The sequence below is a fragment of the Coenobita brevimanus genome, chromosome 27 (assembly GCF_032717465.1).
Source record: "Coenobita brevimanus isolate Jiangsu-jjx chromosome 27, ASM3271746v2, whole genome shotgun sequence".
In the NCBI taxonomy this organism is placed as follows: Eukaryota; Metazoa; Arthropoda; class Malacostraca; order Decapoda; family Coenobitidae; genus Coenobita; species Coenobita brevimanus.
In genome coordinates, this window is record NC_136980.1 from 4,723,003 (window position 1) to 4,740,618 (window position 17,616).

Consider the following 17,616-nt stretch of genomic DNA (forward strand, 5'->3'; position numbering starts at 1 on the left):
TTTTGCTTAGCTCAGACTAGGGCCAGTGTACTGAACTGATTAATCTAGGTTGGTGAGATACTATTCTTTATGCAGACATTCTTGATGCATATACAGTACTGTACATCATACATACATACAGTACATACACTATCTAATCCTGTGTTACCCCATTAGTAGCATAGAAGTCCAGGGCTAGTCAAGTTGTTCGTGACATTTAAGATCAGAGTGACCAGCCTCTCATTCCTGAATGGCAGTACATGAGCAATAAACCCCAACCACCCCTTGGATATAAACCGACACTGGCTCAGTCCAGCTGGAGCACCTTAATTACTTACTGAACCACCAGATGCCATAGTTTGGTTATATGGTTACCACCCAACATTGCTTGTCACTCATTGTAGAACCACCTGTAGACAGAAGGAAAAGAAAGAAAGAAAGGACATAAGAGGAGGGAAGGAAAGAAAGAAGGAAGAGAGGAATGGGCATACTGTATGTAGTATAATGTCCCAATGTTCCAGTATGTCTGATAATTTTAATTTACTAAACATGAAAGTTGATGTTAAATTGATGTACTGAAATCAGTGACATATTGGATGCAATACAGTAATACGAGTACAATGCGATTATTGAAGAGGGTAATGTTGTATTGTTTTCAGATATCTTTTTATTTTTGTTGCTGTGTCACTTGAGGTTAGCTAGTAGAAAAAATGTATGCCAAGCTGATATGATCCTGATATTCTGGAGTGGTATACTGACTTTGTACTGTCCAGGCTCCTATGACTCACTCTGAGTTGAATAAAATAGACATTCAGTTTGAAAGTTGTTCGACCCATGAGATAGTTAACTAGGTGAAGTATATGAAGGACTTTTTAGTTGGTTTGTTCTCACCTGATGAAAATGGATTACTGCCACTTCTTGAATACTAAGTAGTTGTTGCATGAAATTCTGTGAGCTTTAGTTATAAGATAGGAATGAGGTTCCATGGTTGGTAGCCAGTTTACTTTCCAGTCTGACTACACCTGACATCACCTGAGCAGGTGAAAGAGATTAGGGATGTTTGTTAGGTTTTAACAGTTCTGTATAATTTTAAGTAATGCATATTGTTGACCCCATAGGTATGACCCATCTGGTCTTGGTGAAAGCAAAGGTTTGAATAAAACGGAGACATTGTTCTCTACGTGGTTGGAGGATGCAGCACAGATCCTTGAACATGTGACAGAGGGACCACAGATTATTGTGGCATCATCTATGGGTAACTGGGTGAGTAGCTACTATTGTTGCTGAGGAATATTTAACATCTTGAGCTAAGTAGCTTTTTTTTTTCCCTCCTTAACTTGGCTCAGCTTTGTTTTCTTTTTGCAGCTTGCTTCACTTAGCTCAGTGGCAGAAAAAGATAATACTACAGCTCTCCATCCTTTCCTTAGCACTTTTTTATGACTAGCATCATATTTTAGTGCTATCCTAGTGTTACAACTCAGCATTCAAGATGTAAAGATGGTAATTGTAGGCTGAGTTAAAGCAAAAAGAGTGTAGTACCTTTGAACCTGGGAGGTACTACACTGAGAGTGAAATGTGGCTACAAGCATCATGACTAGCCACACGGTCATCAGTCTTAGATAGGAAACTTTACCACAAACAGTGTTTGAGTCCAGGTTGAGACTGTCCTATAGTTAAAGATAATTTTACATATGTGTATGTATATATATATATATATATATATATATATATATATATATATATATATATATATTATATATATATATATATATATATATATATATATATATATATGTATGTATGTATATATATATATATGTATATATATATACACATACATACACACCCACCACAAACTGACTTAGGACCATCCATCCATCCATCATCCAATCCTACGCTGCCCCACGAGGAGCGCAGGAGCCCTGGGCCAGGCAGTTGGTCCCGACATTTAAGATGAGAGTGAGGTCCTACACAGAGAATTGCTATGGGAGAGTTGTCTGTTTTTGCTTTGTGTTTCCACCTCTACCAAGTGAATTTTTTGGGTATGAAGTAAGTGGCAACTCCTCTGGTGTTGGCGGGAGGTGGTGAAACACTCAGCAAGTCAGTGCTTGCCCAGAAGTGAGAGTGGGAGTATATGTTCCCATCGCTTTGAGCTTGCTACTTCTTCTTTTTTTGTATGCGTTACTGTTTGCCCTGGTATTTTCCTAGAGTCGTGTTGTCATTCCTGGAAAGTACTGCTTAAGGGATGAGAGGGTCTGTATCATTGCCTGGAGGCAGGATAATGTCCCTATCAACATGATTTGCGAATGTACTGGACGCGCAAAGTTGACTGTCATGAAGATTCTTGCTGCAGCATGCGGCCTGCCACCTGATGCACAGGCATGGCAGTGGAAAGAAGAGGACGACTTCCAGAGGTACTGATATGTTTCTAAAGAGGGAAGTAATCAAGAATCTTTGACTGACAGCAGAAGAATTGAAGAGAATGCATCCCCATCTGTTATAAAATGTCTCAATTCGAACTATCCAACACAGCTTGCAGAAGGAGCTGGGTTTGCCAAGCCGAACTGCAGCCAAGAAACCGCTGCTCACTGACCGCATGAAGAAGCAGCGCTTTCAGTTTGCCAAGAAGTATTTACACTGGACATCGGATGAGTGGAGAAAAGTTATGTTTTCTGATGAAAGCCCATTTCAAGTGTTCCAGGTGCATTCTGACAAGGTTCGTCACCCTGCCTCCCGTAGTCGATATGACCCTGCGTACATGGTGCCAACTGTTAAGCACCCACAATCAGTAATGGTATAGGGGTGTTTCTCAGGTGAAATGGGAAGGGGAGGCCTCTACTTTCTTCCTAAGAACTTGATGATGAATGGTGGCCAGTACATTCAAGTTATGAAAGATCATTTGTTAAACTTTTTTTGCCATTCATGGGTGCAACTTTTTTCATGCATGATTCAGTTCCATGTTACAAGTCAAGAAAAGTGACAAAATGGCTTCATGATAATCGGATTGAGGTTCTCGACTGGCCTGGCAACAGTCCGGATCTAAATCTGATAGAAAACTGCTGGGTGAAGGTGAAGAAAATCATGGCAGAGAAGAAGACACCCAATCTGGACAACTCAAGACTGAACTGACAAATGTTTGGTGCAAAGAAATATTCTTAGATTACTCTAGAGATATAAGTAATTCCATACCAAAATGCATTCAACTGGTCCTGAAAAACAAAGGAAACATGATTTCATATTAATGTGGCATTTCATGAACAAATTTTGTGATATACTATGATTTCTGTGTTTTTTTGAGCCTTGTGGGGGTAGGTCATAAGTCAATTTGTGGTAGCTGTATATATATATATATATATATATATCAATATATTATATATATATATATATATATATATATGTATATATATATATATATATATATATATATATATATATATATATATATATATATCAATAGTTTCTAGCAACTGTTGGGAGGTAATTAGCTGGTTTTAGCACTTGACTTAGCCTTCAGTCCATAGAAAATGCCATCTGTGCCATGGTCACCCTCAGTTTGGAGACTAATTGGCAAGAAGCATGGCATCCAACTGAATGATTGAGTGACATTATTGTTGACTCCAGACAATATTGTTGAACCTACAAGTGGGCTGATGGAGGTTATATCTAACCCTTCCAGTGTGAAAAGTGTACAGTATCCTAAGCACAATTTTTATTTGTGTGGGAGGTGAAACTTGACTGTCTTCATAAATGAATCAAGGAACAGGTGTAATATAGGACTAAGTGATGTCACTGTGAGCTGAAATCATGTGTGATGTCACTCCAATTGAGTGTAATTGTCTGCCACAGCTAAGACACACACACACACACACACACACACACACACACACACACACACACACACACACACACATGGAAAACTCTGTATGTACATTTGTGTATTTTTTTTACCCTTTGTATTTTATCACATATTTTGTTTATTACATTTATATTAGTTCATGGTCATAATATTTCTGTATGTCATTAAATTGAAGGAGTTAATCATTGCTTTTCAGGTAGGGTTAAGTCACTTCATCTGGTTGTGGCACATAAGAGTGTACAATTAGATCCAAGGGGTCATTGAGATGTATAGCGTTTATAATACTACTAAGGGTCAAGCAGGTGGTCCCTATTGCCTAAAATGTCTGAACTACATAACCTGACTATGGGCCTCTACATTCCTGATTGGGCAATAAAGGCTTAGATGATAGCTGGACATTGTGTAGATATAGTAAATAGAAGGACATGGCTAACCACTTTGCTTTGAAAATGTAATTTCCATTTTATCCTTGCAATCTTGCTGCAGCCTAACAATTTAATTCGGGTTGAGAAAGCACCTGAGCCGTAAAAGGGCTAGTGAAGGCAATATGTACCATTACATGTAGGTAAATGCTATCTAAGCTGAATGTAATTGTGTGGAGGTAACAAAAATGAAAAGAAAAAAATGAAAGGAAAAAAAATGCAGAATTAAGTGGGTTAACACTGCCACCTATTCCAGATCACTTGTCATTTGGCAAACAAGGTGCCGGACAAGTTCCTGGGCATTGTAATGTTGGCGCCAGCCATCAACTTCCACCATCGCTACAAGAAGGTGCTGTTTTCCCAGTTGCATCCAGAAGCCCTCAAAAAATTCATGGAGGGTGAAATTGTTAAGCTGTATTCCCCTGATTATGGCGAATTTCCCCTGAAGAATGAACAGTTTGAGGCGATGCAAAAGTATGAGGTGAATCTGGATAAAGGGAATATTCAGCTAACATGTCCTGTTCGCATCATCCATGGAATGAAGGTTAGTTGGTTTTTATAGCCTCATTTATCTATCTATCTATTGCCAGACGACTTAAGTATGGGATGGCTATAAACAAATCGCCTCCACGTCGCCCTGTCCCCTGTCATTTCACTGCCCTGCTCCCAACTCACACCCCCCTCACTCATATACCTCTCCACTCCATCCCTCCATCTCATCCTTAGCCTCCACCTCCCTCTCTCCCCCTCCACCTCACTCACATACACTCTCCTCATCAGTCTCTCACTCTCCATCCTCTCCACATGGCCAAGCCACCTCAGTGTATTCCTCCTAACGCTTCCTATCACATGCACATCCACACCACAGTGCTCCTTTACATCCTCATTTGTCAGTCTTTCTCTCCATGTGACTCCACAGGCTCCTCTCAGATAACTCATTTCCACTGCTCTCACTCTTGACTTGTGCCCCTCCAACAATGTCCAAGCTTCACTTCCATACAATAGAGTTGGTATCACAATACTGTCATGTAGTAACCTTTTCACTTCCATGCTCACTTCCCTGTTTCTTATCACTGCTTTCAAGGAACCAGCAACCTTTCTTCCTTGTTGTACTCTTTCAAGCACTTCACCCTCCAAAATTCCATCCTTACTCACCACACTACCCAAGTACATAAATGTACTCACATTTTCCATTTCCTCAACATCCAACCCCTCTGAACATTCACTGACTTCACCTTTCTCAAAGACCATCACTTTACTCGTCCCTATATTCACCTTTAGATTCCGTTTCTTACACCCTCTCCCAAACTCATCCATCAAGCCTTGCAGCTCTCCTTTGTCTTCACTTAACAACACAGTATCATCTGCAAACAACAGTACAGGGAGTTTCCAAACACTGCCCTCTCTCACTAGGGCCACTCCAACATCCATTGCCCTACCTTGTATCTCTTTTATAACCCCATCCATATACAGATTGAACAACCATGGAGACATGACACAGCCCTGTTTCAACCCAACCTTCAAATAGAAAAATTCACTCTGTTCACTATCCATACGCACTGCAGCCTTAGCATCCTCATACATACTCTTCACAGCATTCAACAACTTCCCATCAACTCCATATATTCTTAATACACTCCACAATCCTTGTTTATTTACCCTGTCATATGCTTTCTTCAGATCTATGAAGGCTGCATACAACTTTGTTCCCTTCTCTAGAAACTTTTCCACCAAAGATCTAAGAATGAATATCTGATCTACACAACCTCTTCCCTTCCTGAAGCCTCCCTCTTCTTCTCCAACTAATTCCTCTCTTATTTCCCCAACTCTGTCAATAAGTATCCTACCATATACTTTTCCAATCCAATTGCCCCTGTGATTACTACACACTTCTTTTTCCCCTTTACCATTGTACAATGGAATAATTAGATCTGACTTCCAATCCTCCGGGACTCTACCTTCCTCCCAGACCAATCTGCACATGTTCCACATCCATTCTATTACTATCTCTCCCGCATGCTTCAACATTTCACCACACTCGCCATCAATTCCTGGGACTTTTCCCATTTTGACTTTCTTCATTCCTTCCACAACTTCCATCCTACTGATATCTTCCTGTTTTCTCATCTCCCTCCTCCTCCCAGCCATTCCCCAGCCACTTATATTCACAGTACTTTGATTCTCTATGTTCAACTTAAAGTGTTCTCTCCATCTGCTCACTTTTTCTCCCTCTTCACTAGTAATCTATCATTTTTATCATTCATTCCCCTACTAACTTCATTGCCACCCTGTCTAACTCTCTTTACCTCTTTCCAGAACATTTTCTTACAGTCCCTCCACTTTACACTCAAATTCCTTCCAGATTCCTCATCCACTCTCTTCTTACTCTCTCTTACTAATCTTTCCACCTCTCTTTTCCTTTCTACAAAGAACTCTCTCTTCTGTCTCTCAACTTCTTCCCCGCCCCTATTTCTAATCCATTCATTATATGCTTTCTTCTTTTGTGCCACAGCCTGTCTCACCTCTTCATTCCACCATGCTGTTCCTTGCACCCCCTTTCGTCTTCTCTTTATGACACACACCACCTCACATGCTGCACTTATTTCTTCTGTGAATATCTTTCACATACCTTCCATGTCCCCCATCTGCCCCAATTCATATTTACCCGATCGTTCCTCCACTTCTCTCATCCTCTTGTAACCTTTCCACCCTCCTTGCATCTACTCTTTTCTCCCGTCCTTCCCTTCTTCTATTTCTCCATTTTACTTGGACATTGATTCTGAATCCACTTCTTCAACCTCTATATGCTCTTGCATCCATTACACATCTTCGCATCCTTTCATCCACACACACATTATCAATCATTGCCTTCCTTTCATTCAGTTCACCACCCACCCTTCTCATCACTCACCATGTATACCTGTGGATCATTTTGTGCCCGAAGAGGGTATTGGCTATCACCAACCCTTTCCCAGCACAAATGTCCACTAAAGCACTGTCATTCTTATCTATCTCAGCAGGCACACCCCACTCACCAACTACTCCATCCACCTTCACATTTCCTACTTTACCATTCGTATCACCAATGAAAAACACTCTCTCATTCCTTTCAAACTTTTCCAAGCACACTTCCACATTTGTCCAGAACTCTTCTCTCGCTCTGCTTGCACGATCTTGCATTGGAGCATACACACACACAATCTCCCACATGCTGTGCCTGAATCCCATAAGGGGTGGCCAAAAATGAAGTCACCTCCATGTCACTCTGTCCTCCACCTTCATGCTGCATTCTCTCCAGTATACCCCCTCCCTCATATACCCTAAAACTTGCTGATCTTCATGTCTGTCTGTCTACCTATAGCCACTTGCCTTACTCCCATAAGGGGTGGCCACAAATGAGTTGCTTCCATGTCACTGTCCTCCATCAGGTTGTCTTCCTTCCAGCACCCCCCCTTCCTTTCTCTCATATACCCTAAATGTTTCACTGTAAATGCCCTTCACTCGGAAAATGTGTTTTTCATTTTATTCTTGTTACTTTCAGTGGAGGGGGGGAAAGGGAAGGGGAGGCCGAGGATGAGATGGAGGGATGGAGTGGAGAGGTATGAGAGAGGGGGGATGCATTGGGAGCAGGGCAATGAAATGTTGGGGGACAGGGTGACGTGGAGGCAATTTGTTTGTGGCTACCCCATATAAGGGATTAAGGCATCTGGCAATAGATAGATAGATAGATACTTTCAGTTGAAGAGTGACTTCTTAACTGAAAGGGTTAGCCAGTCTTCATGAATTCCTTCACCACTAAAGGCCTAAGTTGAATTAAACTGTCTGGAGGTAGCAAGAAGAAACTAATGAAATATAGGCGTTGTTCCTGATGAATTAACTTTTTCTTTTTCTTTACGCATGAATGACTTTATTCAACTAAGGAGGTCTTGTGCATTTGGCAGTTCCAGAAGTCAGTATCATGTAACTGGAATTATTTTAGCACTGCACACAGTGACATGGTACTGGTATTCCTTCAGCCTTGTGGATCTTTTACACTGAATAAGTTAAGAGCAGGAATAAAATGCCAGGTGTTGTATATATGCCCATGACTGACTCTGTTAACCCTGCAGCTGGAGAAGTCTCTGTCTCTGTCTCTCTCTCTCAGTTCAAATTGTTTCTTAAATTCAATTCAGCAGGTGTTGTTGCTCCATGATAATTAGATTAGAGAAGTACTGTATGTATATGGTACTTATACCATATTTATTGACAATTGCATGGTTACACAAGCATCCCTCACCTCCTTCCTTGTGTCCTGAAAGGAGGATGGTGGACTGCAGGAGAATGGTAGTTTTAGCTTGCAGGTCACCAGGTTCATGTCCAGACTAACTTGGGACCATAGAAAAACAGCATATCTTTCGTTAGTTGTATTTTCATCATTCAAGACTGTATATATTTGTCATTGATTGTACTTTATGTCTCCACACGATTGAACTTTATATTTTAGCATTTGATTAAACTTTAAAACTTAATACTTCCAAATAAACCTGATGTTGTGTGTTGTTATGCAGGACAAAGATGTCCCCCACCTAGAATCTCTTACCCTGGTGAGTGCTCTGCAGAGCCAAGACGTCCACCTCACGTACCTTAAGGAATCCGGCCACACCCTCAATGACCCTGCCAGCCTTGAAGTCATTTTTGATACCATCCTTAAGCTTGACCATCAGATCCACCACCCACATGAAGAACCACCAAGCTAATGGCAGTGTCACACGGGTGGTTTTCACAGAACTCTATCATGGTGACATTCCCTCGGTAACTTATAAAAAAGTACGGCACACCCTTGATATACAATCAATAGTCGATCATTTGTTTAACGATCTGTAAGAATTAAGGACCTTTTTTCATTTTGCCATTTTTCTGCCTATGCAATGGTTGTGATGTCTGATTTCTCATTACTGGACATGATTTTTTTTTCTCACTTAAATAATCGCTACGGTGCTAAATATGTTGTGCAAGTGGATTTCAAAAAATTGCATCCCAGTTGTAAATCATGGGCATGCTGTGCTATGCACTGAGTCTTTGCAGTCACATTCATCAGGAGAATTTGCTGCCTGGATCGAGTTGTGTGGGAAAAGTTGTAATCCTTTTACTATTACATGGCCTAAAATTACCTTCTCTCCATGCTGAAGGCTGTGTTGTAGCAGTAGATTAATGCTAGAGTATGATTCTAGCTACAAAGAAATATGGAATGGATGTAGTACCACAACGCTGCCTTTTTCTGTCACTGAGCTACATGAAGTAAGTTGGAGAAAGATGAAAACCTGGGATATGGTAATAAGGTTGTAGAATAAATGCCAATGTGACACTGCCTTAACTGACACTACAAGAAACACCATTATAATCCAAAATAATTACAGTGCATTCATTTTTACTGGGTGGATTTTTTTTTTTTTTTTTTTTTTTTTTTTTTACTAAGTTGTAATATAGGTCAGTAATACAGCTCAACATCCTTTCCATAGCACATTTTCATGGCTGCCACCATATTCTGGTGTCAACCTATTATTGCAGCTAAAATATTCAAGATGGAGAAATGGCTATGTTACACTTATAGTTGATCCACATTAACTAGGCAAAGATTTTATTCCTTTTGCAGCATCTTCCCTGTAGCTCAGTGGTAGAATGTCAGTATTATGGCTTGGTATCCTTTCCATAACATTACTTCTTGACTAGCATCATATACTATAGTGTTAATGTGTTACCACAGCTAAGCATTCAAGATGGAGGAATGGCAGTTTGATGTCTTGTTAAAGTGAGGAGTGTAATAGCTTAGCGGATATGTAAATGGACGAGAAAAATGAATTACTTAGCTAACCTCTTTTTTTTCACTGTCCTGGAATGTTTCGAAATCCCCCCTAATTAATTAATGTTGGCCTCTTTTCCAGACTTGATTTATTAGCAGAATTTCTCCTTTGTACATTGCAGGTTGTTTGTATACATTGCTACAGAATATTTTTCTATATGGGCCTGCATGGGGTACAGCTGTGTAGTATATAGAATGTATTTCAAGCTTTGTAGTGACCAGAACTCGTTGTCATCATCATCATAATCGTCGTGTCACTGTCATCATAATCATCGTCAGTATCACATCATCATCATCTTTGATGGTATGCCTCCTCCTGAAAACTTCCTGGCAGAGGATAGCCATGACAGAACTTCCTCCAGGTTACTTTGTCCTTGTATTCTCATCTTTGGTGCTGGCGAAGGATGCTTTCACACAGTGACACTTGTACCTGTATAACTGGATTACACAGTTTCCTGACAACTCCCTCGCTTTCCCTTGAAAGAAGGATGATAAACAGCAGGGAAAAGGCAGCTTCAGCCTGCAGTCCACCAGGCATACACCTGGATGAGCTTGGGACAGAAACAGCTAGAACAACACAGACAGCTCCAGTAGTCACTCATCTTCCATTCTCTCATCAGTATAGTCATGTACCGTATTTCCCGTATGATGATATATGCTACAGGTGCTAAGATGCACCCTATAATAAGCTAGGTATTTTTGAGGGAATATTTGAGGATTTAATAGCTTCCTCTCTTCCTTCCTTCTTTCTTTCCATCCTCCTCTGTCTTTCCTCTTCCTTATGCCTATGGATGACTCTACATTGAGCGACAAGCCATATGGTTTCCTGTACACCAGGAAACCATTTCCTACACTGGGTGATAACCATAAAACCAAATTATGATGCCTGGTGGTTTAGTGGGTAATCAAGGCGCTCCAATTGGATTGAGCCTGTGCGGGCTTACATCCAAGGGGTGGTTGGGGTTTATTGCTCATGTAATGCCACTCAGGGATGAGTGAGGCTGGTCACTCTCATCTTAAATGTCGACCAAATTGCCTAGCCCCAGGCTCCTACTCTCCTCATGAGGCAACACAGGATTCGATGATGTATGTTTGTATGTAATTCCTTTTTAACCTCTTCAGTACAAGGGATTTCATAAAATTAATAAAGTTGTGTCTGTCGGATAGCTTTATGTGAAGCTACAGGATATGAAAGCTTTGGCGTATCAGATAGAGCCAGGACTCCGGGGGTTTGACTGATAAGTCAATGGAACTGTGGCCCACTGCATTTGGCAAACTTGGGCTGTCTGGACATTGCTACTGCTCACCCTGCCCTAGGGTGGGAAAGGTGGTCCGGATGATGATAAAGTTGACAGCTGATAGGGCAAACTTGAGCTGTCTGGACATTGCTACTGCTCACCCTGCCCTAGGGTGGGAAAGGAGGTCCGGATGATGATATTGATAATAAATAAAGTTGTCAGCTGATTAGTTGGCATTGATTTTTTTTAAATGATGTTATAAATGTTAACCCCCTCCTTTTTTTCTATAGGAGGGATGGATGGATGAAAGAAAATCATTCATACATTGTTTTTCATACAAAGGTACTGTATAAGGAAAATAGTTTATTTTTCACAGTTTTTTGGTCAAGTCCTCTATTCCTCATTAAATGTTAGATCAAAGGTGTATCTAATTTATGGAAAAAGAATTGGGGGTAGAAGGAAGTTACAAGAATGTAAACTTAGGCATATTTCACAAGGAAGAGAAAGAATAACATATAGTATTGTGGAGGGATAAGAAAAGAGCTTTTTGGATACAGGAACACATGAAAACAAGAAGATAAAAATAACCACAAATGTGGAGCACACATGGACATGTGTAAGTTACATTTTTTTTTACAATATGTGACAAAATGGAATAGGGTAACAGTGAAGTGAAAAAATAAGGTTCTGATATTGACAAACATTCACTCACAGTCCCCTGCCAGCACTGTATCCTGCCTTCCATATTTCTCTGCTGCCTTAGACAAATATACCTTATTTCCCTCCTTATATCTAGAGAAGGGGATGGTGAACTGCAGGAGAATGACAACTTTAGTCTGAAGTACACTTCGTTTGCATTTCAGATGAACCTGGGACTACAATTACTACCACTTCTTGAACATCAGAATGTAGCCTTCTGTAACTTTTGCTCTATGCTTCATATTACTAATCACATAAAAATATTTTACATAACACCATCCATTGTCATAACTGCCAAGGGTTGTCAGTGATGGTACTGCAACAAAGAGCAAGATGGAAAAATGTGACCTACAAATAAACTGGGCTGTAATCAAACACACTATGAACATACACAGTAAGTTGGTGAAGAAAGACAGAAAAGTTTGCCATCTGGCACTGAACTGTCTCAGGACGATGATGATGATGCTGACCTGTTAAGGTACATGTACAGTAATCCCTTGATAATCCAGATGTCCATTATCCAAACAATCCATTACCCAGATACTGTGATCTGGCTGTATTAAACCATTAAACGTACATTTTTTTCCATTTTATCCGGACAAAATGCTTGTGTCCAGGTGGAAATTATGGCCACATGAGCATTTTGGCTCACCTGGACAGGAACAGCCCAGTGGCGTTGCATTGTCTGGCTCTGTAGTTCACCCAGCTTCCACCAGAGACCCCCTCGATCATTCCCAGTTTCCGCCCAGTGACCATGTAGTGAACCGCTCCTCTCGGACAGTTGTTATGGTGGCGCATGTGGTGGCTTTTATGGTTGTTCCCTACCTGCTCCAGGCCTAGCTATGCATTGCATGCCACACGGGATGTATTGTGCTGTGCAACAGCTTTACTAACCACAGTGCAACATTCAGAGTAAAGGAGCTATTGGGTTATTCAACATGACACCCTGTGAGGAATCATGAGCATTGTCATTGATTTTATTTTAGCTCACTGTACTGCACTGTACCATATTATTCTACTTAACCATGATTTTATTCCATTTTACTAATATGTTATGTGTGCCTACTGCATTTTTGTGCAGCCTTTTTTTTTTTTTTGTCACTGCTGGGTATGGCCCTGCAATGGTGATTGCTTGTCTGTAGTTGGTGTGTCTGCTTGACCATGCTAACTGCTTGGCAGTGGTTTATAGGTCTGCTTGACCAGACAGAGCTGTTAAACAGCAAACAATTGTTGTATGATGTACTGTAGTGGCCTTTTAAACTGGCTTGCAAAGTTAGGTTATGTAAGAAGGGTAGCCAGGGAAGAAGTCCATTGTCCGAACGGACCCACTTTCCAGACATGCCTTTGGCTCTATTATGTTGGATAATCGAGAGATTTCTGTACGATATATACAGACCTCACCTGAAATTTAGGATATGTGCATGCAACATGAGTGAAACAACTTTGAGATATCATAACTTGTACAGTAGCTTCATGAATGTATGGTTTTAAAAAATCATCAATAACATCAAGAGATACAGAACGAAGTAGATTATAATGAGGAATACACATACAACCAATATAATAATAGTACAGTAATGGAAATGGAAGGATGGGATGGAAATGTACATAAATAATGCTGGTGTGAAATACAAACAGGGCAGCCTGAGATCTGAGAATGACATGACGGTGACATGTTTGTGGCCATCCCATCTTGGATCTTAGCACCTAACTATATGCAGTATATAAATAGGCAGCAATAGACAATAAGTAATTGCAGCTCTTAGGACAATCGGCTCAATCCTCATCTGAATCAAAGCCGGCATGCTGTTGTGCACGTGCCCCAGCATTGACGGCAATGAGGAAGTCCTGCTGTCGCCCTTCTTTCAATCTCTGCCGGATCAACTCAGCAATGGCTTTGTCTGTACGTCGTTCCAGCTTATCCAGCTGTGGCTGGATGCACCTCTTCAAGTCAAAAGTTATCTTCTTTGGTGCTAGGTTTGTGATCTCAACCTGAAATAATAAGTATCTATGTAACTTATAGATTTCACATACTATTAACCACCATCATAATCCACAGCTAGTACAGGAGACTATAAAATACATTACATTAACTTCTGCCTTTGATAAAATGAAAATGACATCCCCGAGTTACATTATCATAATCCTCTTACTCTGATGACATACCAGTGCTGTAATTGTAGTTTGCTCTTCCTATTTTTAGATTATTTGACTTAACTCTGGTATGTAAAAGGTTAATGAAAAGCATATCCAACAGCTCTATTTATAAAAAAAAAAAAAAAAAAAAAAAAAAAAAGTTGAGTTGAATGAAATCTGGTAATAGTAGCAGTAACCTGAGGTTCAACTGAAATGTGACCCTGGAGGATGCAGGCAGAAGACGCCCTCATGCTGCAGCCCACCATCCTCCTTTCATGGGATATGCATGGAGTTGAGGGACAGGTGAGCCACCCAGTTATATTGGCAGCACAACATGAAGGCATCCCTCTCCAGCACCCATGTGATGGTACTGAGTACTGTATAAAATGAAAAATATGGAAGAGAAGGGGCATCTGGGCAAGAATATGACCTCAGCATTCCAAGGCAGTGTGAGGCCAAACCTGGACATCCTCCTTGGCTCTCTCCCCATCCTCCAGTTGTGGCTCGACCAGAGCATCCACATCAGCCGGCTCCTCTGGGGACATCACAGCATCTGCCAGGCTCTCTGTTTTGGGCCGGTAGTTCCTGTACACACAAAAATACATTAATTCCTCACTAAGTCAACTTTGATATTTCTTGCTATTACCCAATTCAGTATGATATGGTATGTATATTTGTATGTTTATTCTTGTAACCTTTTTTTCCCCTTTCCTCTTGCAGCTCTATATTAATTCCCTATGGATATTTGTGTTCATTTAAATAAATGCTGCCACTGTGAAACTTTTTGCACCATTATCACCGTTTTATTAGCCCACTCCATTCAGATAGGAAGGTTGTCATCCTTTTGCATGGGCTTTAGGTTTGGAGAGGGTTGCTACCCCATCTAGATTTGGTTAAATTAATTAGGTGAGAAACTGACAAGGAGAATGTGAGTGAGGTAGAGGGGGAGAGAGGGAGGGGAAGGCTACGGATAAGATGGAGAGATGGAGTGGAGAGGTATATGAGAGAGGAGTGTGTGAACTGGGAGCAGGACAGTGAAATGGCAGGGGACATGGTGACGTGGAGGCGATTTGTTTGTGGACACCCCGTATATGAGATTAAAGCATCTAGCAATAGATATATGGAGAGATTAATTACTAGTAGGTTAGGCCTGGCTAGATCTAAATTGACAACTGCAATAGTAACCACAACCAAAATTGGATTACTTACACTTTGAGCTACTAGATAATGACTGATTTAATCTTGAAGGTGCTGTTTGTGTAAAACTGCAAACAATCAAATCTCAAATTATATAATTATGACTTTGTAAATACCCCACCTTTAATCTTTGTCATCAACATTTCAACACATGTGAGAGGGTGCTCTCCTAAATCTTTAAAAGTATTACTACATGTTTACCAAAGAAACTCAAGGAAATATAACCACACCTGAAAAGAACTTGCGATGAAGGAAGTTCGGAGTCCTCGTTGTTTGCGTTGTTGGACTTTTCTTCATCTTCCCCAGCCTCTTCCTCATCATCACCCCGCCGTTTACGTTTCAGTGCCAGTAGCCTTTCTCGTCTCTTTACGGCAGCGTCTTCGAGTGTTCCAACTTTCTCCACGTCACGCTGCCCCATATTTTAATTATTTAGGCAAGATTATAACAGGATATGCAACTACTCTTCACTATGTCGCCTGCGGTATTACTAAACAAAGCCCGGGGTTGGGGAGAAACATTTACAAATTTTCTGAAATAAGTTGGATTCTATATTTACAAATTTTTCTGGAGCTAATTCATATAAATACAGTACTTACTTTGCTTTCTTGGGCTAAATCGGGATCTATATTTACAAGCTTTTCTCAGTTATATTTACTAATTCCTCCATGTGGGGATAAAGGTCCTGTAATTAACCTCCTTCTTACCACTTTATTTTTACGTGTCTGACTGTGAACTCTGTCAAACGAAGTCATTAACCATCCCCTGTTTTGCGGTCCACCATCCTCCTCCTGGGGGATAGGGAGGGAGCTGAAGAACATTTGTAAGTGGGCAGCTCCACGACCACATGAAGGCGTCCCTCACCAGCACCCTTATACTTATAGTAAAATAAAATATTAATGTGTGTTTAATTTTCCTTCGTTTCTCCGACGTTCGTCGGTTATTTTGGTGAGCTCTGTTCCGTCGCAGATGAGTCTTCATGGAGTGGTAGGAGTCATTTGCGACTAAACAGTCTCAAAATCGATCAAAATGCGCAAAAAAAAAAAAAGTTTAAAAATGGGTACACCAAGGGAAAGAAATCCGAGCTGTGGAAGACTCCCCCGGAGCGGGTAAAATGCAAAAGTAAACAAAACATGGGCGTTGTTGAAAGTGGCGCGGTGATGGCCCTGGCGCAGTGGCGCCGCCTGGTGGATCCCCGCCACGCATGCGTCCCAGGGCTCCTTTACGACGCACTCGGCCATATTGCCGCGCTCATTACTAGAGAGCAAAATAACGCAAAATGGGGCGGAAAAAGAAGAAGCAGACCAAGCCGTGGTGCTGGTAAGTTAAATTTAGATTGTAGAGGTGAATGTGAACGATGTAAAAGTAGTTAGATTGGCTGTGAGATTGCTGAAATATTTTTATCCCGGAACATTACGAACGAGGCCGTCTGAGCTCTGCGATCGATGATTTCCTCAATATGTATTTAGGAATTCTTGTGTCTGGTTCTCCTGTATGTATTATTGATAAGACCTTCATGTGTGCAGGAGATTTGGGAAAATTCGCTTTTTTTTCTCCATTTTGTAGGTGAATGTGGGTAGTGATTATGGGTAGTTGTTTTGGTTTTGTTATCTAGAGGAGCCACGACATGGCTAGCCTCGGGGCCTTTCGTTCGGTTTTGTAATGGGCAAAACCTTTCCCCAGGTAATATTATAAACTGTTAGATGTAAAAATGCTTGAACGCATCGAAGTTTCAAGGGAGATGGAAATATATTTTCAAAATTATTGTAATCAGTGATGGCATCCAGTTCTGATTAGTTGAATATAAAAAGAAATAGCAATAAATACGGTATATTGAAATGAGTCCAGTACTTTAATTTGTAGAAATTTATACAAACTAGTGCCTTGAAAATATTTGCAGGTGCTTACCTAGTGAAAGATAAGAGGCAAAAGAGCTTTGGCTCATGGGGATAGCCTCTTCTCTTAGATTCTTTGATGTCATACCAGTTTTTAAATGCATTAATACTGGGGCTATTAACTACATGTTCAGGGAGACTATTCCAGTTGGTTATTACTCACGTGTCAAAGAATTTGTTTCATTTTGATGTACAGTGCCTTGGTCTTAATAATTTAAAACTGTGTCCTCTGGTTTCATCATGTGAATAGATTCCTCTTGCTGCAAGCTGAAAAAACTGATTAGCATCAACATACTGAAAACCATTCGGTATTTTAAAGACTTCGATCATGTTGCCCCAAGTTCATCTCTGCTCCAGT

The 17,616-nt window shown here is 40.6% G+C and overlaps 3 protein-coding genes across 4 annotated transcripts in view; 2 read left to right on the forward strand and 1 right to left on the reverse strand.

Moving 5' to 3' along the window:
* Nucleotides 1–12,306, forward strand: part of LOC145394554 (palmitoyl-protein thioesterase ABHD10, mitochondrial-like) — a 28,155-nt gene extending 15,849 nt beyond the window's left edge. The window contains exons 5-8 of the mRNA XM_080268392.1: nt 1,098–1,242; nt 4,514–4,801; nt 8,805–9,063; nt 12,198–12,306. Coding sequence (XP_080124518.1) covers nt 1,098–1,242; nt 4,514–4,801; nt 8,805–8,993 — 622 coding nt within the window. The 3' untranslated portion in view covers nt 8,994–9,063; nt 12,198–12,306. The remainder of the gene's footprint in view (nt 1–1,097; nt 1,243–4,513; nt 4,802–8,804; nt 9,064–12,197) is intronic.
* Nucleotides 12,307–13,288: 982 nt separating this feature from the next.
* LOC145394555 (coiled-coil domain-containing protein 12) lies at nt 13,289–15,835 on the reverse strand. Its single transcript, XM_080268393.1, has 3 exons — nt 15,597–15,835; nt 14,631–14,754; nt 13,289–14,025 (listed from the first exon to the last, which is right to left on the reverse strand). The coding sequence occupies exons 1-3, from the start codon at nt 15,782–15,784 to the stop codon at nt 13,810–13,812; spliced, it is 528 nt and encodes a 175-aa protein (XP_080124519.1). The 5' UTR covers nt 15,785–15,835; the 3' UTR covers nt 13,289–13,809.
* Nucleotides 15,836–16,577: 742 nt separating this feature from the next.
* The window catches only part of LOC145394552 (uncharacterized), a 63,653-nt gene continuing 62,614 nt past the window's right edge, over nt 16,578–17,616 (forward strand). For both annotated transcript variants that reach the window (XM_080268390.1, XM_080268391.1), the window contains exon 1: nt 16,578–16,683. In XM_080268390.1, the coding sequence (XP_080124516.1) occupies nt 16,643–16,683 (41 nt within the window). In that variant the 5' untranslated portion in view covers nt 16,578–16,642. The remainder of the gene's footprint in view (nt 16,684–17,616) is intronic.

Bases quoted from the DNA above. Each gene is read 5' to 3' on its own strand.
- LOC145394555 (XM_080268393.1), bottom strand. From the start codon at position 15,784: ATGGGGCAGCGTGACGTGGAGAAAGTTGGAACACTCGAAGACGCTGCC. The intron at 14,755-15,596 runs GTGTGGTTATAT...TTGTGTGTACAG, and splicing joins TCATCGCAAGTTCTTTTCAG to GAACTACCGGCCCAAAACAG. The intron at 14,026-14,630 runs GTTTGGCCTCAC...TTATTATTTCAG, and splicing joins GAGCCAAGGAGGATGTCCAG to GTTGAGATCACAAACCTAGC.